Source organism: Vigna angularis, chromosome 1, assembly GCF_016808095.1.
Source record: "Vigna angularis cultivar LongXiaoDou No.4 chromosome 1, ASM1680809v1, whole genome shotgun sequence".
Lineage (NCBI taxonomy): Eukaryota > Viridiplantae > Streptophyta > Magnoliopsida > Fabales > Fabaceae > Vigna > Vigna angularis.
In genome coordinates, this window is record NC_068970.1 from 27736732 (window position 1) to 27758700 (window position 21969).

Sequence of the window (21969 nt, forward strand, 5' to 3'; positions counted from 1 at the left end):
TAGCAGTCAAAGGAGAAGGTAAACTCTCTGTTCTGTGATAATTACATAGACTTGCTAATAGCCCATTCTGACTTGAGCGTCGGAGTGTTTGCTACAGGTCAACCCCCTTGCGTGGATAACGAGCGTAAGGAGAGTGAAGGGACGAGCGTTTGGAGCGAAGGAGGAAGAACCGATCGGAGGAGGAAGAGTGTTTCCGGGCGGAGGTAGCAGGAGTTTTCCCCGGTCCCATTCAGCAGAAACATTTTGGCGCCCACCGTGGGGCCGAGGATAGTTGAAGACAACCTATTTCGACCGTAAGGATGGAGCAGGAACCGACAGCGTTTTTACAGGAGATGAGAAGGAGAATGGAGGCAATGCAGGCGGAAATTGAAATGCTTAGAGCCGAGCGTGATGCGGCTGGAGGGGCGCAAGCTAATCGCCAATCCTCCGCGCACGCTCATACACCGCCAATTGTAGAGATGCCGGAAACCGAGCCGGACTCAGAGGAGGACACAGATCCCAATCCTGATAGCTATTATCAGGGGGGAACAAAGTGAGGCCGACTCGCATCGAACTGCAAACCGTCCGGCCCCGGCCGGTCGGGCTCGAGCATTGCATCCGTTCACAGCAGTGATCATGGAGGAGCAGATTCCGGATAGAGCGTTCCCGGCCTTGGAGAAGTATGACGGCTCGGGGGATCCGGAGGAGCATTTGAGATCGTTTGTGGACGCGATGACCATCTACTCCCCCAGGGAAAATGTGTGGTGCAGAGTTTTTTCTTTGTCAATAAAAGGAGAAGCTTTGGCTTGGTTCCACTCGTTAAGACCTCGGACTATTAACAATTTTGCCACCCTGAGGGATATGTTCGAACGACAGTTTTCGGCGGGGAGAGCGCGAAATCTGACGTATCTAGAGTTGACCAACATCAAACAGGAGAAGGGAGAGAGTCTTAGGGATTTCATGGACAGTTCAACAGAACCGCTCGGCAAGTAAGGGGGGTAGGCAAGAAGTTTACCATCAGTACTTTGGCTACTGCGCTGAGACCTTCCCCGTTTGCTGATAACTTGTTCGCGGAACCCCCATTAAACCTGGACGAGTTGCAAGAGAGGGCCGCTCGGTTCATTCGAATAGAAGAAATGAGGGCGGTCCAGAGACGACAACAAGATCAAGGTACGAGTTCGGGGCAGGAGAAAAAAGAAGGCAAGAAGTCGTTCGTTCCAGGCGAACGGCCAAAGGGCCAGAAATTTAGAGATGGCCCGAGGGGGGTAGGTACGAACGGTACACCCCATTGAATATGCCAAGGGCAAGGGTGCTGGAGGAAGCCCTGAGTGCAGATTTAATAAAGGTAAGACCTTCCCGGTCATCACCTAAAGCAGATGGAACTAAACATTGCACCTATCATCTGAACATAGGACATAACACCGAGGACTGCACGGTGTTGAAGGATAAGGTGGAACAATTGATCCGGGCGGGTCATCTGAAGAGGTTTGTCAAGGAGGAACGAAAGACGAGAAGTCCACCCAGAAGGACTAGGGTGGAAAGAAGTGACAGGAGAGAGGACAAGCGTCCCGACCGCAGGCGGAGTAGAAGTCGCAGCCATGACCGATCGCTGCGAGGAACGATAAACACCATCTCGGGTGGATTTGCGGGAGGGTCGTCGGCGTCCGCGAGGAAGAAAAACCTGAGGGAGCTTAAAAGCGTCCACAGGGTAGATGTGAGAAAGCGTTCTATGCCGCCAATCACGTTTACAGATGAGGATTTCCATGCTCCCGATCCAGATGAGGATGACCCGATGGTGATAACGGCAGTTATTGCTCGATATAGCGTGGGAAAGGTGTTGGTGGACCAAGGCAGCTCTGTTAACATTCTGTACTGGAAAACGTTCCAACAGATGGACATTTCCGAAGATCTGATTGCACCGTACAACGAACAAATAGTAGGATTTTCGGGGGAGAGAGTAGATACCAGAGGATATGTGGATCTCAGAACGTGCCTAGGAACCGAACGGAGCAAGGAGGTGAAAACCAGGTTCTTGCTGGTGGATGCGAGTACCTCTTACAATGTGCTATTGGGACGACCATGTCTGAACGCGTTCGGGGCAATTGTTTCCACACCCCACCTCACGCTTAAGTTTCCATTGGATAATGGGAAAATCTGTACCGTTCGGTCCGATCAGAGGATCGCACGGGAGTGTTATATGGCGGGTCTTAAGGTTCAGCCACCGTCATCAGACCCACCCGGTCGGCAGAGGAGAAGACGATCGGAGGTAGCCATGGCAGACTTAGATCCAAGGACTAATACTGACGATCGGATAGAACCGATGGGAGAGACCAAACCCTTCGGCCTCGGGCAGAAGGAAGAGCAAGTTACCACCATCGGGAGTGAGCTGGAGGAGGATCAGGCCAGGTTAATTGGCACTTTGTTGAAGAAAAACCAAGACTTATTTGCTTGGACTGCAGCTGATATGCCAGGAATCCATCCAAGGGTTATGTCACACAAGCTGGCATTGTTTAAAGAGGCCCGACCGGTAGCGCAAAAGAAGAGAAGAATGGGGGAAGAGAAGAGGTCGGCAGTGACAGTCGAAGTAAAGAAGTTGTTAGAAGCAGATTTCATCCGTGAAATCAAGTACACAACGTGGCTGGCGAACGTTGTGATGGTAAAGAAGATGAGTGGGCAGTGGAGAATGTGTACGGACTTTACAGACCTTAATAAAGCCTGCCCTAAAGATTCTTATCCACTACCAAGTATTGATGCGTTAGTGGACGGGACTTCAGGGTTCCATGTGTTAAGTTTCCTGGATGCGTATTCAGGATACAATCAGATCCCCATGTTTCCCCCGGACAGCGATAAAACAGCGTTCATCACCGAGCGGGCAAATTACTGCTATGATGTTATGCCGTTCGGGTTGAAGAACGCAGGAGCCACTTACCAACGGCTGATGGATAGGGTCTTCGCTGACCAGATTGGCAGATGCATGGAGGTGTACGTAGATGATATGGTGGTGAGAAGCCGCTCGGTTGAAGACCATGTGAGAGACTTGGCGGAAGTGTTCCACCAGGTTCGCAAGTACAACATGCGCCTTAATCCGACCAAGTGTACTTTCGGGGTGCCGGCGGGAAAATTTCTGGGATTCCTGCTGACGACAAGAGGAATTGAGGTGAACCCCGACAAGTGCAGAACAATATTGGAGATGAGAAGTTCGCAGAAGTTGAAGGAGGTGCAGAGACTGGTCGGGAGGTTGACTTCATTATCCCGATTTATTCCAAAGTTAGCCGAGCGGATAAAACCGATAGTAAGAATCATGAAGAAGAGTACGAGTGCTGATTGTGATGACCAGTGCGAACAAGCTTTTAACGAAGTTAAAAGCATATTGGTCAGCCCACCGGTTATGGGACGACCCGAGGAGGGGCATGCGTTACAACTCTTCCTGGCGGTCTCGGAAGACACGGTCAGCTCGGCTTTGGTGCAGGAGCAGCTTGAGTTCAAGCTTGTATACTTCGTCAGTCGAACTTTGCAACCAGCTGAAACCAGGTACAAGCGAGTCGAGAAGATCGCCTTGGCTCTTGTAATAGCAGCACGGCGCTTAAGGCCATACTTCCAGAGCTATCAGGTGGTAGTCCGAACGGACCACCCGATCGCGAAAATCCTGCGCAAACCAGATTTGGCCGAGAGAATTGTAGGCTGGTCTGTGGAGTTGTCTGAATTTGGACTCCAGTTTGAACCAAGAGGGTCTATCCGAGGGCAACATTTGGCCGACTTTGCGGTCGAGTTACCCTGGGAAGAAGAAGGGCATCCTGAATGGATCCTTTACGTGGATGGCTCCTCTGAAAAGTCTGGTGGTGGAGCAGGGATTGTGTTGGAAGGACCGGACGGCTTTATTGTGGAGCAGGCAATTGTCTTTCGGTTCAAGATAAGTAATAACCAGGCCGAGTACGAAGCAGTACTGGCGGGGCTCGAGCTGACTAAGGACTTGGGGGCTGTCTCGGTCAAATGCCGAACGGATTCCCAATTGGTGGTAGGACAGCTAACGGAGAGCTTCCAGACCAAGGATGATCAGCTGCTTCGTTATTTTCACAAGGTAAAGGAGTTGGTGAAGTTGTTCAGGATGGTGGAGTTTAAACATTTGCCGAGGGAGCAGAATGCGAGGGCGGACGTCCTATCCAAGCTCGCCAACAGTAAAGGGAAGGATAACTTGTCGTCGGTCATAAGGCAAGTTATGATGAACCCCTCGATGGATTGTCTGGCGGTGCACGAGATCTCCGATCGCCCTGATTGGAGAAAAGACATCAAGGATATCATTAAGAGGCAGGAGAGCGGTGTGCACGTCCGGACGTTTGAGGCGAAGAAGGTCGTTCGGTACTTGTTAATAGGAGAAGATCTATATAAACGAGGATTTTCCTCACCCCTGTTGAAGTGCATATCCTCGGAGGAAACCGCATATGTGATGAGGGAGTTGCACGAGGGGGCGTGTGGAATGCATACGGGGCAGCGAGCGTTACGTGCCAAGGTCATACGAGCGGGCTACTTTTGGCCGACGTTGGAGAGAGACTGCAAAGAATTTGTGCAGAAGTGCTTGAAGTGTCAGGAGCATGGCAAGAATCTTAATCTCCCACCGGTCGAGTTGCACAGCTTGATGTCACCATGGCCGTTCGCGCAGTGGGGAGTAGACATTGTCGGACCCTTTCCTGTAGGCCGAGCGCAAAAGAAATTCTTGCTGGTGGCTATTGATTATTTCACTAAGTGGTGGAGGCAGAACCGCTCGCAACAATCACGGTAGCAAGGGTTCAAAAGTTTATGTGGACGCTCATTTGCAGATTTGGAATTCCCAAAGTCATAGTTACAGACAATGGCCGACAGTTCATTGACAAAGGCTTAGGAGAATTTTACAAGAAGCTGTGAGTTAAGCATGTCACGAGCTCGGTAGAGCATCCCCAAACGAACAACCAAGTGGAAGCGGTCAACAATGTGATCGTCTCAGAGTTGAAGAAAAGGCTGGGAGAAGCCAAAGGTCTCTGGGTAGATGAACTTCAGGAGGTCCTTTGGGGGTATCGCTGCACGCCGCATGGTACAACGGGGGAAACCCCGTTCAACTTAACGTACGGGATGGACGCAATGTTACCGGTCGAAGTAGGAGAACCTACTATTCGAAGGGAAGTCCAAAATCTACAAGATAACAATGAGGAGCTCCGCGTGGAGTTGGACACTTTGGACGAGCGCAGAGAGGTGGCTATGATCCGAGCGGAGGCTAAAAAGAGACTATTGGCGAGGCACTACAACACCAAGGTCAAGCCGCGACAATTTGCTGAAGGAGACCTAGTGTGGAGAAAAACAGCAGAAGCCCGACGAAACCGATCGGCGGGAAAATTAGCTGCAAATTGGGAGGGTCCCTTCAGGGTTGTAGAGAATTTACAAAATGGAGCATACCGCCTGGAGCACCCGACGGGAAAGGCTATACCCAATACGTGGAACGCGTCTCATTTAAAATTTTATTTCAGCTAAGAGCTTTGTACTTGTTATTTCATATCAATAATACATTGTTTATCACACGAAATTTTCATGTGTTAACAGCCGAGCGGGTGAGGCAGATTTCTTTCGTGAACTCTCACCTTGGTCTTAGGGCACGCTTTTAGAGAGCTCCTAAGACCTAAACCGAGCGGGTGAGGTAGATTTCTTTCGTGAACTCTCACCTTGGTCTTAGGGCACGCTTCTAGAGAGCTCCTAAGACCTAAACCGAGCGGGTGAGGCAGATTTCTTTCGTGAACTCTCACCTTGGTCTTAGGGCACGCTTCTAGAGAGCTCCTAACACAAGACTTATGCTCAAAGATCTCTTAGAAAAACCTTAGGAAAACATTTAGGATTGTAAAAATCATAAAAACATCTAAATCAAAACACCAAAATCCAAAGCTAAACGACTGTTAAGTCAAAAGCATCTAAGAAAGTTTAAATTAAACACGTAAGCATACTATACCCAAAAGGGTATTCAATTGAACTTACGAAAAAACGAAAAAGTGTCAAGACAACATTTTTAACAATTTTTTTTAAAAGCCTAAACCTAAAACATCAAGGGAAAGATAACATGTTAAACGTCATTGCTCTAAAAAGGAAAAATCACAAAAAGTGTTTGCATCCGTCCAAATGATACCATGAGCTAAAATGTTACTTCATCCAATAATAAAGTTTCCATTCAACGCTTGATATCTTTAGAAGAAAAGCTTAATTCTTAAACGCCGACTCAATGGTAGGAAATGGAAAACACTTTATTGTTCTGAGCAAACATTGAATGACATTAAATGCTCAACGTTCAAAAACAACAAAAGTGATAAGAGATAAGACATATTTGTTGCATACACAATTTACTCTATTATTTGCAGATAAACTACTCTACACACATCCACAAGTCTCAATTAAAATATCAAAAGTGGACGTCAGAGACAAAAGAGATATTCACATAATGTTTGTCTAAAATAAAATACAACCTACTTGAAGTAAAGTACTGAAAAAGCAAGTATGCTCTGACAAGTTGACTTTAACCGACGACTGTTATACACGAAAAAAGAGAAGAAACAAGAATCAAGGCCAAAAGCTTAATCTAACGAAAATTTATCCAATAGCCTTTAAATAAAAGACCACTCAAATGAAGAATCAAAAGGATAACATACAACAAGAATATTCATCCTTTGAGAAACATTCAAATGAAAAGCACAGAAAGAGCTCAAGAAAAAGAAAATACTTGAGTAGAAAATAAAAGAAGAGAAAAGAAAAAAAGCAATACTCTCAAGCTTCATTATGATATTTGCTTACTGATTGTAAGAAAGAGAGAAAGAGGAAAGGGAGAAACACCTACGAGTGTTTATACTGCATTGTATTGTTATCACATCCTCTTTACGATTGTAATAGTTTAAAGGACTTGTAAGCATTTGTTGGTTGCAATTTTAAAGAGAATTAAAACACTTGTTGAAATCAATTGAGTTAAGAAAATCTAGGCAAGGTTGCCTAGTACTAGGAGTAAAGTGAATGCTCATCCAATCTAGGGTAATAATAGGTTATTCGCTGACTAAGGACACCAGGAGTAGTGAGAATACTCATCCAGTCTAGGGTAACAAGATGTTATTTGCTGACTGAGAAGACCAGGAGTGGTGCGAATACTTAGTTGTAATCTTGTTGAACGTAATAGTGCAACCCTTTGCGGAGGAGACTGGACGCAGCTCAGTTGGAGTAAAACAGCATAAAAATATATGTGCAATTATCTCTTCTCTTGTCTAAATGTTTTTCTTATAAAACCTACAATTGTGTTTTTATTTATAAATACAAGAACTTTTCGCACTAAACAATTATTCTTCAACCAAAGAAATTCTTACAAATTCTGCAATGTACATTCTAAATAACATGTTAAAAGCAACTATCATGGTTGCGATTTTTTTTTTCCATTACCACTATTTAACTCCAGTTTGACAAAAAGAAAAGGCTCTTATATATCTTCTAGTCTCAAACTCATACAAGTTCAAACAAAAACAATAGGTAAAGATTTCAAACTTGAGTAAAAACACATGCAAATATAAACAACTTAAAAATGCATATATATAATGAAAGATGCCGATGTCAAAGCAAAATAAAATAAAATTTAAAATATTTTAACTAGAAGTAATATAGACATATAAGTACATTAAAATAAAATACAAATATATAGTAAAATGTAATATCCATATAAAATTATAATAAAATGAAGTTGAGGTAAAAAAATTTCAATAGAACCATGAAATGTAAATATATATTGAAAGGTAACGCCATTTGGAATTAGAGCAAAATGATGTTGAACTTAAAAGCATTTTAAACAAAAATAACATGGTCATATAAGCATAAATAATATTTCTTTTATACATACCAAAATTAATATATAAATAGAATAATTATTTTGAACTTTTTTAAATTTTATGCATTTAGCTCCTCATATTTGTATATATCTATAAAAGAAAATTTTAGTTCCTCCAAAATACTTGTTGAAGATCCACCATTGCATATAAGTAACTTAAAACAAAACACAAACACATATTGTGAAAGTAATTCCCTAATCCCAATAGAAAACCAAAACAAAACAAAGTTAAGGTTAAACATTTTAAATAAAAGAACATACAAATATAAGCACCATCAAATAAAGATATATATCGAAACATACTTGGTCATATGGAATTAGAGCACAATGAAATTGAACTTAAAATATTTCAAACATAAATTAACACGGACATAAGTAGATTAAAATAAAACGTAGACACAAAAAAAAAAAGTTAAGTTTAAAGTTTTTAAACATCACTTATAAATATAGACACCATAAAATGCAAAAACATATTGAAAGATATCAATTATATGGAATCAAATAAAAAAATGAAGTTCAAAATTTAAACAAAGTGAAGTTGAGGTCAAAATATTTGAAGAAAAAACATGTAAGTAGAGATTAAAATAAAATAAGTACATACAAATATTTGAAAATTTAAAAAGCATACGGAATCAAAGCAAACACATAGAGAATCACAACCACGAAACAATTATCTTCAACAACAAAGACATTAACCAAACAAAAACTAAACCCGAAAGTTTGACCTTTTGCTGATCCTACGTCACAATATTCCTACCAAAAATGTCACACACTTTACTTTGACAACCCAACACATTAACCAAACCACAACTCAAATCACAAATTAATTCTAACCTTTTAATTATACGATGTTCGTACGCACAAATATTCACCTTTTTTTTGTTTTTTGAAGAAAGAAATAACATTGAAATGTAATTCACAAATTGCATAATAGAAAATAAACAAAAAATTTGGAAGTAAGAACATAAGCATAAGAAACAGGAAACACTTTATCTTCAACAACCAAACACATTAACCAAACCAAAACCCGAATCACAAATTCTTACCTTTTAATTAAATGGTCCCGTACACACATATATTCACCCTGTTTTTGTCTAGTGAAAAAATAAATAACATTGAAATGTAATCCAAAAATTGCATAATAGAAAACAAAACAAAATTTTTGGGACTAATAACATAAGCATAAAAACATGAATATTTTGGGAGTGAAAAAACCTAGTAAAAAGAACAAACTCCAAATAAATAAATAAAATAACAAAGGCTTTTCTAAAAAAAAACCCACTAAATCTTGCTTCAAAGAGGCAAACTAAGCTTCAATCGAAAAAAAGAAATGGTTAACATCTCTCATGTAGTTTTCAACATGTAAAAATAAGAAAAACAGCACATCTTTCACGGAACAATGGCTGAAAAGAAAGAAACACAATGTGTAAAGAAGATGAAAACCTAGGAAAAAGGCTGGAAATCACGGAGAAGCTGGAGAAGAAGGATCAAATTCGTCACTTCCCTTCTTCCTTTCCACGGTTACAAAGAAGCACAAAACACCAATAACTGAAAAAGACAAAAAAAAAAAAACACTGTATAAGCAATACACGCAAGAGCTTGGGAAAACAAAATTTGAAAATGACATAAAAACCACGCAAAAAGACAAGTGTCGTCATATAGTCATAGATATTTTGGAAAAGCAGAATTTGAAAAAAAAACCATATAAAAAGACTAGGTGTCACCGAAATAGAAATATGTATTTTGGAATTTCCATAATAGATTCTTTGTCATAGGTATAGTAGAAGTTCGTTTTTATCCACACACACATATATATACTTTTTTTTTTAATTTTTCATCACTGTATACTTAACTAACCATTCTACTCTTTCTAATATGTTATTACTTTATATATATTTGGTTGAAATAGCGATGAGTTAAAACTGTATGCATCATACAATAATTGTAAATTATTAAATTAATACTAGCACACGCGGAAATCAATAAAACATTTAGATCCACAAGAAGAGATTAAGAAAAAAACAATGAGTTGCGTAATTGAGCAAGAACATCGATCGCACATTAAATTTACTCACGCATCTATAGTTGTGTCTTCCTCATGTCTTTATTTGTTTAGAAGTTTTTTTTGTTACCATAGTTTGTGTTTGTCTTCTTTAACTTTTCACTCTCTCTTTCTTCAATGGCTTCCTTTTTTCTCACTTCCTCCTTTCCCTTTCTTCCCAAACCCAAAGACCCTTCTTCCCATGCCTTCCCTCACGCTCCACACTTCGTTCTTCGAATGCCCTACCAACCTCAACACCTTCAAACTCCCGTTCTTTTGCCAAAAATTCAATCTTCGCGTCGTCAAATCATAGGTATCTGTCTAGTTATTTATGTACGTTTCTGTTTTTGTTTTTTTAATTTTGGATTGAGATCGTGGCCAGATCATGCTTGTATTATGGGATGCATTCAACATTCATTGCTTTGAATTTCATTTTAGTGGTTTTTTCTATAATCCCATTTAAAGTGTATTGCTTGTTGCTTAACTTTAATGTTTTAACTTTTCAAAGTTACCACATTTTGACTGAAAGATATATTAGGTGTCAAAACAAAATCTTGGTAAATTTTGAAGTAGAGTTCTGTGAAACAATGGGCGTGTTGAAATGATCCTTTTTGAAAATAGGATTATAATTTTTCTTTATGGTTTTCATAATATTACGATTCGGACGCAGATGATACAAATCATGATGAGTATAGTTTTTGCGTCTGAATTGTCACATCACTCACGTCGAAGTGGGTTGCATTCTGACACAGCGACAATGCTGGTACGCTATTGTGTTGCTGGTTTCAATGCAATCTTGATTATTCATGAATTAAGATCTCCTAGTAAATTGTATGATTCCGGAACAGAGGTGCTATCACGCTATTGTCCACCAGTTTGTGTCTTCTAGAAGGAGTTGGATCATTGTTGCCGGTGTTTTGAAGTGTTGCTAGGAAAATCGAGTTTGGTGTCAGTGACAAGAGGTGCCATTTAGGGTTTAGAATTTAGCATCTAGAAAAAAAAGCTAAGAAAGAAAATCGGATCGGAATATGGTCTTTCTGCATCTTGCCTTCACAATTTATATGCCTTTTTCACAAAACTCACATGTAGATGGTTAGGTGTGTCAAATGAGTTTTTAAAACTCCTCTTTGTTTCTTTTAATTTGTTCATTGTCATGTGATAGTAAACTCAAAAGCCCAACAAATCACTTAGATTTATGTTAATTTATGTCTGTTTTCATTTTTAACATGTGTCTTTGTGTTAAAGAATCCTAGAGATATTGATCATGACTTTGTGCTTTTGTATGTCTTTTATATATTTGTGTGTGTGCCGTCTTATTCTTGATCATGAATATTACTATTCACAATACAATTCAAAATCACGATTCAAAAAATAGGCTTTTCCATTAATGTTTAGTATCCCAACATAACTAACTACTTGGTTAAAACCACTCAGTATAAGTTGCAGTTGGAATAGATTTATTCTTTTGAATCGTGTTTAAGTTTTGTGAAGCTTGTAAATCATCTGTAGTCAAAATAACCGGCAGAGGCATGGAACTGTGAAAGGTTGGCATGTAAAATAAGGTTTGTTACTTGTAATTATCTTATTTCCACCTGAAAGCCCAACATACAGGACCTGTCACAAGGATGGTTTTGGTAATTATTAGAGATCAGAAGCATTATAAACCTCAGTATCCTTTTTATCCTTTTATCCATCTTTATCTAAATATCAAGAAAATCGTGTAGCCTAGTTGAACATTCATCATTGTATTGAATATTGATTCTTAGTTTGAGTTGCTAGCCTACTCTAATAGTTTCTTTTCTTTTTCCTCTTGTTTTTGAAGACATTGTGGCCAACTTGATAATTTTGAGCTGTCATATTTGTTTTCTCATCTGAAGAGCTTGAAAAGTTCATTTGTCCTTGCATCCTTCCTCTTATTATGGGTATTTTATCAATAGGTTTGGGTGCTTGACCTAACCCCATTGCTGTATATCCAAGTTATTTATTTTCAGACTTCTGGTTAGTTTGAATCATATCATGATGGGATGACTTATGAAATGAGATACATAATGTCCCCTCTGCTACAAAAAAAGAAATGATTGGAATCATCCATGTGGGGAGGCATCTAAAGTAATTTGTATTTATTTATGAGTTGAAAGTTTCTCAATCTATGTATGTAAATATGACAAAAGGGGTATTTATGTTGAAAAAGTTCACCCAATGATTCAAGGCTCATGTTTATTTGTTTCTTGCTTTTAGCTGGTCCTGGTTTCAATTTTACATTTATGATATGTGAGTGTGTATTGTGACTTGAATCTTGTGAACTTGTGATTTGGAAGCTACACCAGTTACCAAAGACTTGTGGGATAATTCGATTCTGAAAAGTGAAACTCCAGTCCTTGTTATATTCTATGCAAATTGGTGTGGACCATGCAGGATGGTTCACCGGATAATCGACGAGATTGCAGCAGAGTATGCTGGAAAAGTCAAGTGCTTCATAGTCAACACAGACACTGACATGGAAATTGCTGAAGACTATGACATTAAGGCTGTACCAGTGGTTTTAATGTTCAAAAATGGTCAAAAATGCGATTCTGTAATAGGTACCATGCCAAAGGAGTTTTATGTGGCTGCTATTGAGAGGGTGCTCAAGTCCTAATCATGGATCTTCGGGAGCAAAACTTTAAGTTGCTGAACTTTTTGTTCATTTTCAATTAAATTTTCTTGTAGTTTTTGGGACTATGCAGAATTGCCAGAGTTCTTGTACATATTGTGTGGTTTGTTTTCCCATAACAGGTGCTGCCGTCTGAGACTGCTTTCATAATGAATGTGTCTACAATTTGATTTGATAAGTGTTGTTGAGTTAGAGAGAATATATTAGTTAAACCATATGTTTGACAATGCAATGTAAAAGGAGTGTGATTATGTGATGGAATCTGATGCATTCATTGTCATTGGTGATCTCAGATTCTAATCGCTTAATGAATAATATTAGCGACTGCTTTTGGTTCTGTGGGAAATTCATCTAGCACACAGAAAAAAAAAATTTATAGATTAATTCAATATTATAATATTCCACATTGTATACATTTTTATACATTCTATTATTTTATTATACGTTTTCTTAGAAAAAAAAAAGTTAAACGCAAGGTTGAAAGTTTTGAATAATTTCAATCTTTCACATTAAGAAGTTGACAAGAAGATTTATGCTTGTTGGACATATTCGGTATAACTAGCCAATGGTTTTGTGTAAAAACAAAAGAAATCTATTGGCAAGAAATAAAAGAGGCAGTCACATGAAGCAATTTATTAACATTGGCTTGAAATAACAAGGAACAACGAATAATATATACAAATGTACATTACATGAAGGAATACTATGCATATAGATAAATGTATCATATGTCAGATATTATAAGACGGGTCCCTATTAGTATGCTAATTCTCTTTGAAATAAGATAAAATGAAATAAAACGAATAAAATAAAGATATGACTATTGTTTGTTGGTAAGGGCAGATTGGCGTTTGCATCAGTTTTATATTTCAGCTTATTTCCTCATGTCGGAAATCTCCTTCATTCAGCAGGACTTTTACAAATCAGAGACAAACCTGATAAGAAATTATTGCGAATATGGATAATTACATTTAATTATTAATATATATATATATATATATATATATATATATATATATATATATTATTTTTTTACGTTTGCTATTTTTTACTTTCAGAACGTTTTAGCTGTGGGACATCAAATTGACATCGAAATTGAAAATAGACGTCCAAAAACTTGAGTAATGTGAGAGTTTGATGTCTCTTAACTATGAGTATCATATCAAATCGTTGTCTAATTTTTTCTAAATATTTTTTTAATTTACAATTTACCAAAACTTAAATAATAGAAAATATTCCTGCATAACTCAAAAAAAATTTAGTAGAGATTATATATCAAAACTAAAGCTATTAACACAAAATGTAAATATTACATTAAAGCTATCAACACTAAAATTATTACAACAAAACTAAAACTTTCATAATAAAAAGTTTGTCCTAGATAGTTTTTAAGCAAAATACTAATGTTACTGTGGATCCTAACTTCTTTGTTCTATTAGATACGCAGTCCATTTTTATCTTGTCTTCTTCATTGTGTCATTCATTATAGGTGATGGATTCTTGAACTATTGAAAAAATAACACAACTTCAATATGTATGGATACTAATATTTAAATTTTGATGTTATTTTTTGTAATATGTGAAAGGTATATATTATTACCTTAATCCAATCTTCTTTAATTTATGCTCAAACGATGATTTTTATCCAAGACATAACATAATAGCCACATGTCCATTAATCTAGTTGTTTGCTACACTAAACATGACAAAAAATAATCACATAAAAGTCATAAATTGACATTATTTTGGATGATGATATTTGGACCACCGTGACTCAACTTCAACTTGATGAAGATGCGGTGATGCTGACCTAGGGGCTAGAAGGCTTCAACAAGATCTTGGCCTTTCGTTCATTCCTGAAGAACCCTAAGGTACAGGCGAATAGGAAGTAATTGTTGGTGAATGACCTTAAGAGTAATGAAAGGCTTATCCACTACTTAATTGTGTGGTTGTTGTGTCCCCGTGTTTCAAATCATGCTCAGTGTTTCGAAGCTGACCTGATGATCATTTATGGGATAGTCAATGAAATTAAGACTCATTAGCCAGGCCTCATCTACGACACCATGATGAAGGCTAAGAGGTATACACATTATCCTTTACCCTATGCTTTGTTGGTTTCCAGAATTTGTGAGTATAAGGGAGTAAATGTCTTAATTGAGGCATTCCAAAGCACTCATCCAGGTAACAAGATTGGCGGTTCTGCCCTCCTCAAATGGGATTCGTCTTCCAAGGAAATACCTACATCCATCATCATGATGTGGGGAACCCAGAAGATGAAGATGACGACCAGGAGATGAATGATGTTCAAGATGAAGTGGGACCATCTACACCAGCATCAGTCAGTCACTCTTATTCCTTAGAGAGGTTGTCTAGGCAGTTATCTGATATGTCTCTTCTTCAAGCCTATAGGCATGAGCAAGTTTTCTCTCTTATTAGGGGATTAGATGATAAGGTCCATGCTCTAGAGGGGTTAGTCCAACCTCTAGATACTGATGATAGTGATGAGTAGTAGTCACCCTTCATGCATTTCATTTTCATTTTGTATCTCTCTTATGTTATGTTTTCATTTATCTACTAAAATAAATTTCTCTTATTGCTTATCTTGTCCTGTTTATTTATGGCTTATATTCAGGGGGAGTTCTCAATTTTAGGGGGAGTATTTTTATATATACATAACTCTTTTTTATAATGATTAAAAAAAGGTGAGAAATATGATTAAAGGCTTAATTATATTTATCTCATGTCTAATAATACCTCTTCCTTAAGTTATGTATGAGTTACAAATCAGTACATGTTAAAAAAAGCTTTAAATCAAAGAATTTTTTATCATAAAAAAAGGGGGGAGGGGGGGGGGGGGGACCTTTAAGGTACGCATCACATTACCACTAGGCCAACTCAATTTTCCTGATAACATATTGATAACGGTTTAAAATACCGTTATCTGTGATGTAATTTTGATACTAAATGCACCCTTTTTGACTTAGAAACTTGCTTGAAATCATGATTTTTCTTTAGTTGTGTGAATAAGAGAGTTGAGGTTGAATTTAATGATTTTATGACTCGATTCCCTTGTTTTAGCAGGAAAATGAGATAATATGGAAGCAGAGTTGAAGTGCCAAGGAATCGGAGCTCAAAAAGCAAGCAAAACAGCAAAAATAGAGAGTGCTGAAATACTGTCGCTGGCGTTGAGCGGCAGTTTGTACCGCTGAGCGGTGGAATGTGCAGAAAAAGTAGCCAGCAAAATTGACGTCCACCGCCCGGGCGCCCTAAGTAGGGCGCCCGAGCGTCGTGCGTCGTAGATCCAGCCCATTTTTTGCTCTGTTTCGACTCTTTTGGACCGGGCCCTGTTTCTACTCTTTTCCGAGTCTATTTAAAGGACCCAAGCGCTCTAGGTTTGGTATCTCTGGCTGGAGCAACACAACAACACACTTTTCTACTCTCTGAAGGAAGATCTGGAGGCGGGAGCTTCCTCTTCTACTCTTAGAGTTTTACTATCTCATGATTTTCCATTGTTCATATAGTTTCTCCATGTCTATGGGGAATTAAACTCTATTTGTTGTTGGGGAATGATGCAACCTTGTGAACTCTCATGTATTTGAATTGATTCTTAATGTATATGCTTTATTCATTATTTGTTAGGGAATTCATCTGTTTCTAATGCTTGCTCTATTTAACTCATTTAGTGCATGATTTATGAATTGCATGAGTTCCGGGAGGTTCCTTACAATTCAGGTTCTTGTTGAATTCTCCCAAGGGTAATATTTCTCAGGGATAAGGGTATGAGTACTTGGTCGTCTTAAGCTCTTGATCTTCAGACTTAATTCTCTAGGAACGCTAGGAATTGCACGAATTAGGAATTAAGGCAGGCTTATTGCGCCAAGGGATTGGGTTCTAAGTACTTTAGTGAGTGACGTTAACATTAATGGATAAAGAAGAATTCTTATATACATGAAAGGGAACTTGGTGAAATCTAACCCTAACAACATATTCATCTCATATTAAACAACATCTGTTCATCTTTGTGTTACTCTACTATTGATCAATTTGCATTCATATTTAATTTTCTGTCTTTGCATTTTAAACCAATGATCTCATTTATTTTAAGTCTTAATTAATTAAGTTATCACACGACTGTTTAGTGCCGAGAGTCCTCTAGGATACGATATTTGGTCTTACCATTTTATATTACTTGTGCGATTTGGTACACTTGTCAATCCATCAACACATATATATTTAATATCTATTTAAGTTATTTTGTTTCGCTTATTTTCACATTTTTAACTCAACTAATTAATTATTTCACACCACAAAGGAAATGCACTCAGGACCTTTATCCCACCATACTAAGCTCTTAACTAATTAAACCACATGGTACTTTTATAAATTATTTATAAACATCTAAGATTCCTATGCAAATCATTTATTCAATGACCTCAATTACCAAGGTCTTACACTGAGCCCATTGGCCTAAATACTTATGATTTTTGAATCATTGTAGTTAATCATGGGTTATGACAATTAAGTGTCTTATATGATGTTGAATTAGCGAATAGAGATGGACAAAGTACATGTCGACTTAATAGTCTGACATGTATTCGTCAAAGGACGAGACCTATATATTAGTATGGTTGACGGGTGCTCGGCCATATATAATACAAATATTTTATTATAACAAACTTAAATATTTTACTATGATATCTTATTATAACAAACTTAAATATTTTATAACATTGTGTTATTCTAACCAGCTTAAATATTTAAGTGATTGTTGGAAGTCTCACATCCACTAGTGATAAGTTCAATTTAGAGTATATATGTGGATGTAAACCTCACCTTACAGGTTGGTTTTATGGTGTTAACTTAGGCTTAAAGTCCACTTCTTAACATGATATCATATTCTAATTCTAGGGACTAGACATTAAAATCCACTTCTTAACATGGTATCATAACCATGACTTAGAGCTTATCCTAGCGAGATTTGAGTCTGACGGGTATATCATTCCACCCATTATCAGGCTACTATCGGACCATCCATTAATATTTAGTCTCATGCTCGAGATGTATATACCTCGGCATGAGAGGAGTCTTGGAAGACCCACACCGCACCAATTTGGAGTATATATGTGGGTATAAATCTCACTGTACAAGTCAATTTTATGGGGTGGAGTTATACTTAAAATCCACTTCTTTAAAGTGATATTTTATAAAAATTAATTTTTACTTAACTCTTTATTTGATATGATTTTCTACGTATGAAAATTTTATAACTAAAGTTAATATATATATATATATATAATAATAATAATTGTAATATTTATTGAAATAAATTTATTTATAGTTCAAGATAAATAATTGTTATGTACAACATTATATATATATATATATATATATATATAATAATTGTAATATTTATTGAAATAAATTTATTTATAGTTCAAGATAAATAATTGTTATGTACAACATTTTATATATATATATATATATATATATATATATATATATTTTGAGTTATACCTACAGATTTTGTAGCTACATATTTAATGTTCATTTCATCAGGTTTAAAATGATTAGAATTCCAACACATACAAGAAAAGGTTCTCACCCGACTAAGAAAAATAGAATTAGAGAATTCCAGCACGGTTGGGAGTGGGTTCTCACCTGACTAAGGAAAAGAGAACTAAAGAATTCTAACATTGTTGGGAGCGAATTCTCACTCGACTAAGAAAAAGAGAATTAGATCATTCTAGAAGTGTAAGTGTAAGTAGTAGACTCGTAACCTGACTAAAAAAATACTACACTCAATGTATAACAATTCTCTTAGGATCATGCTTGTAACCTGACTAAAACATACTACACTAAATGTATATTAGTTCTCTTAGGAGCAGGTTTGTAGCCTGACTAAAACATACTACACTCAATGTATACAAGTTCTCTTCAGAGTAGGTTTGTAACCTTACTAAAAAATACTACACTCAATGTATATCAGTTCTCTTGGGAGTAGGCTAGTAACCTGACTAAAAAATACTACTTCCAATGTATACCAATTCTCTTAGGAGTAGACTTGAAACTTGACTTAAAAATACTACACTCAATGTCTACAAGTTCTCTTCGGAGTAGGCTTGTAACCTAAATAAAAAATACTACACTCAATGTATACCAGTTCTCCTAGAAGCAGGCTTGTAACCTAACTAAAAAATACTACACTTAATGTATACCAACTCTGATGGATCAAGTTGTAACCTGACTAAACAATACTAAACATGAATGTTTTCTATCGTCAAACTCAGGTGATGGCTGCCTAGTATTTTATCCTCAGGAAACTCATTAAGGAAGGCTCAAATAAGATATATTACTATTACTTTACACTATCCATCTTTCAAATGAATAATGATCTAACTATATGAAGCATTGAGGACTCAAATTCTAACATTAAGGGCTCAAATCAGAGCACTTAAGGCTCATATTTAAGCAATAAAGATTCATATTTTACTTGCCTCAAATTCAACTTGAGATTTTCCATATCCATAAATCAAGGGCTCGGATCCAATCAGCAAAGGCTCGAATATGAGAATTGAGGACTCATATATGAGCAATGAGGTTTTATATTCTACAAACTTGGATTCAACCTGATTTATGAGCTTCATATATTATTTTTAGTATATTTTCCATATCCCTAATGGAAAAATAATCGTTAAAGATTCAATAAAAGAGAAGGTAATGAAACTATATGCAGGTGTTTTATTGTAAATTTGTCTACTCCAAGTGATATTTGTCCTTTTTCATTTTAAATTTGCTTGGATAATTTTGCACCCATACTTAATGTGTGAACTATAAGGAATTGAGTATTTTCATTATATTTGTAAATTTGTTTGAAGAATTTTGTTTTAAGGAATGATATGTATATCTTTTTCTAATATAGTACTTGTAATTAAAAATGATTTTTTTTAAAATTCATTTGTCCACTACTAAATATATGTATAGTATTTTATTTCTATTTTTTTATTCTTAAATCTTTGTGTATATGAAAGCTTAAAAAGTATATTTGCTAATGTTTCAGTAAAAGACTGAGATCTTTAAATCAAAGCACAATAATATAGTAAGCTCTCTTGACTCAAAGCTAATGATTACCTTAAATCAAGATAGTTTCGTCCACTGTTGATGAGAGTTAATATTTTATTTATAAATAAAACAATTACAAATCATCTTTATTTTCCGTAAAATAAGGAAATATTTTTAGTTACAAAAATAATAAAAAAATACAAAAAGATAGATAATAACGAAAATATCAAATTTCTCTTATACAATAATATTTCTTAATGAAATCTCAATTGATCACAAGACCAACTTAGATCCAATTTGTAGGTTGATAAACTTTTATATCAGTCTTCTTATTTATATTCAATTATGGGACTGGGATCTGGACAAACAGGATCAAGATAGTAAAGTTAACATTAATACATTATTGTTTTAAAGACATCTTAAGTGTGTATGCAGATTGATACATTATTGTTTTTCATATGAAAGAAACTTGTATCCTATGAAAACAAACAAAACCCCCCAAGATAGATTCAATAACAAACCTAAACAAGTCCATAACCAGATTACAATTTAGTTTAAGCAATACAGTCCACCTTTTATATGGTGACAAACATATTTGTATAGGACTTTCAGAAAACATGGGACGTAAATGTATAACTAATAAAATGAAAGGTTTTTGAAAATGTGAAGGGTAGTGACGTAATTTAGTGAAGAAGAGAAGAGAGGATAGAGGTGGCACGTGCGGATGAAATGGAAGATTCGGAAAGTTGAGGTGGGCGCCGAAATGGAAGGTTCGTGATACGTTCAGAGCCAATGAAAGGTCACCTGTGTCAGAGTGAGTGAGTGACTCAGTTGAGTTGACTGTAGAATTATACAGCCGAATTCAACAAAAACCAAACCTTTATTCTCTCCGAAACAATACAAACAGAGAAACCTCGGTTTCCGTTCCCCCAAAATTCCCTTTCTCCATCATAATGGAATCTCGCAAATTAGCCGCAATACTTTCCTCCCTCATCTCGCAGCTCCTCCTCTTGCTCCTCCACATTTTACCACGCAATTCCCCTCTCCCCAATTCCTCCCATTCCCTTCTCCCTCTCCTTCTCTTCTCCCACCAACTCACCACCACCCTCTCCCTTTCCCTCTCTCGCAAACGCAAACGCAAACGCGATTCCCAAGATGCTAATCCCCTTTCGCTTACTCTCACCCGCACTCCCGACTCCTTCCGCAACTCCTTCATGATGACCTCCTCCACCTTCCAATGGCTCTCCGGCCTCCTCGAGCCCCTCCTCGACTGCCGTGACCCCGCCGAACTCTTCCCCCTCAACCTCTCCCCCGCCCTCCGCCTCGCCATCGGTCTCTCCCGCCTAGCCGCCGGCCTCGACTACCCTGACATCTCCGCCCGATTCGCTGTCTCCGTTCCTGTCTCCAAATTCTGCGTCAAGCAACTCTGCCGCGTCCTCTGCACCAACTTCCGCTTCTGGGTCTCCTTCCCCAACCCCTCCGACCTCCGCTCCGTCTCCCAATCCTTCCAATCCCTCTCCGGCCTCCCCAACTGCTGCGGCGTCGTTTTCTGCACCCGCTTCCAAGTAGTCAACGCCCACACCAACTCCCCCTCCCCCGTTGCCGCCCAGATTGTCGTCGATTCCTCCTTCCGGATTCTCACCATCGCCGCCGGCTTCCTCGGAGACAAAACCGATTCCCAAATCCTTAAATCCTCCACTCTCTTCAACGACATCGAACAGGGAACCCTCCTCAACGCACCATTTACCCAGTACCTCGTCGCCGATTCCCAATACCCTTTGCTCCCCTGGCTCATCGTTCCTTTCGCCCAACCCCTCCCTGGCACCCTCCAAGCCGATTTCAACGCTGCTCATGCAACCATGCGCCTCCCTGCGCTCCGAACCGCCGCCAGTTTGAGGAATTGGGGGGTCCTCAGTCGACCCGTTACCGAGGAGCTTAAGATGGCCGTCGCGTATATCGGTGCGTGTTCCATTCTTCATAATAGTTTGCTCATGAGGGAGGACTTTTCGGCTTTGGCTTCGGGGTTTGAGGACTCTTACAGTGGCCCGTGTGATTCGCTGGAGGGTGAGGCTGTGTCGTCCAAGGCTTTGGCTCTGCGTGACACCCTGGCTAAGAAACTTCATAATTCGAGGAACTCTTGATTGATGAATTATGAACAACGGTGCTTCAGGGTGTATGCTATTTTTCAGGTTCCATCATTGTTATGGTGAACTCGGGAATGTGAATATATTACCTACCTCTTGAGCATTGGGGATTGTTTTGTTTTGTTACTTCAGAAATGGTTCTTTACTTCTGGATTGATCCGCGTCTACTCTATATCAGGCCGCTTCATTCATATGTTGATGTTATTCTTTTGGGATCAATTTA

At 38.0% G+C, this 21969-nt stretch overlaps 2 protein-coding genes across 3 annotated transcripts; both read left to right on the plus strand.

Moving 5' to 3' along the window:
• Positions 1–9903: 9903 nt before the first annotated feature.
• On the plus strand, positions 9904–12721 carry LOC108341173 (thioredoxin M3, chloroplastic). 2 transcript variants are annotated; one of them, XM_052871549.1, is made up of 2 exons: positions 9904–10203; positions 12218–12721. In XM_052871549.1, the coding sequence occupies exons 1-2, from the start codon at positions 10029–10031 to the stop codon at positions 12526–12528; spliced, it is 486 nt and encodes a 161-aa protein (XP_052727509.1). In that variant the 5' UTR covers positions 9904–10028; the 3' UTR covers positions 12529–12721. The 2 variants fall into 2 exon arrangements, with proteins under 2 accessions (XP_052727509.1, XP_017434317.1); XM_017578828.2 differs by having other exon boundaries at positions 9914–10203; positions 12209–12721.
• A 7834-nt stretch (positions 12722–20555) lies between these two features.
• On the plus strand, positions 20556–21743 carry LOC108341386 (protein ALP1-like). Its single transcript, XM_017579073.1, has one exon. It carries the CDS (start codon positions 20556–20558, stop codon positions 21741–21743), a length of 1188 nt encoding a protein of 395 aa, XP_017434562.1.
• Positions 21744–21969: the final 226 nt, after the last annotated feature.

Excerpts from the sequence above, each read along its gene's own strand:
- LOC108341173 (XM_017578828.2), top strand. The coding sequence starts at position 10,029 with ATGGCTTCCTTTTTTCTCACTTCCTCCTTTCCCTTTCTTCCCAAACCC. Across the intron at positions 10,204-12,208 it reads TTCGCGTCGTCAAATCATAG|CTACACCAGTTACCAAAGAC; the intron begins GTATCTGTCTAG and ends GTGATTTGGAAG.
- LOC108341386 (XM_017579073.1), top strand. The coding sequence starts at position 20,556 with ATGGAATCTCGCAAATTAGCCGCAATACTTTCCTCCCTCATCTCGCAG.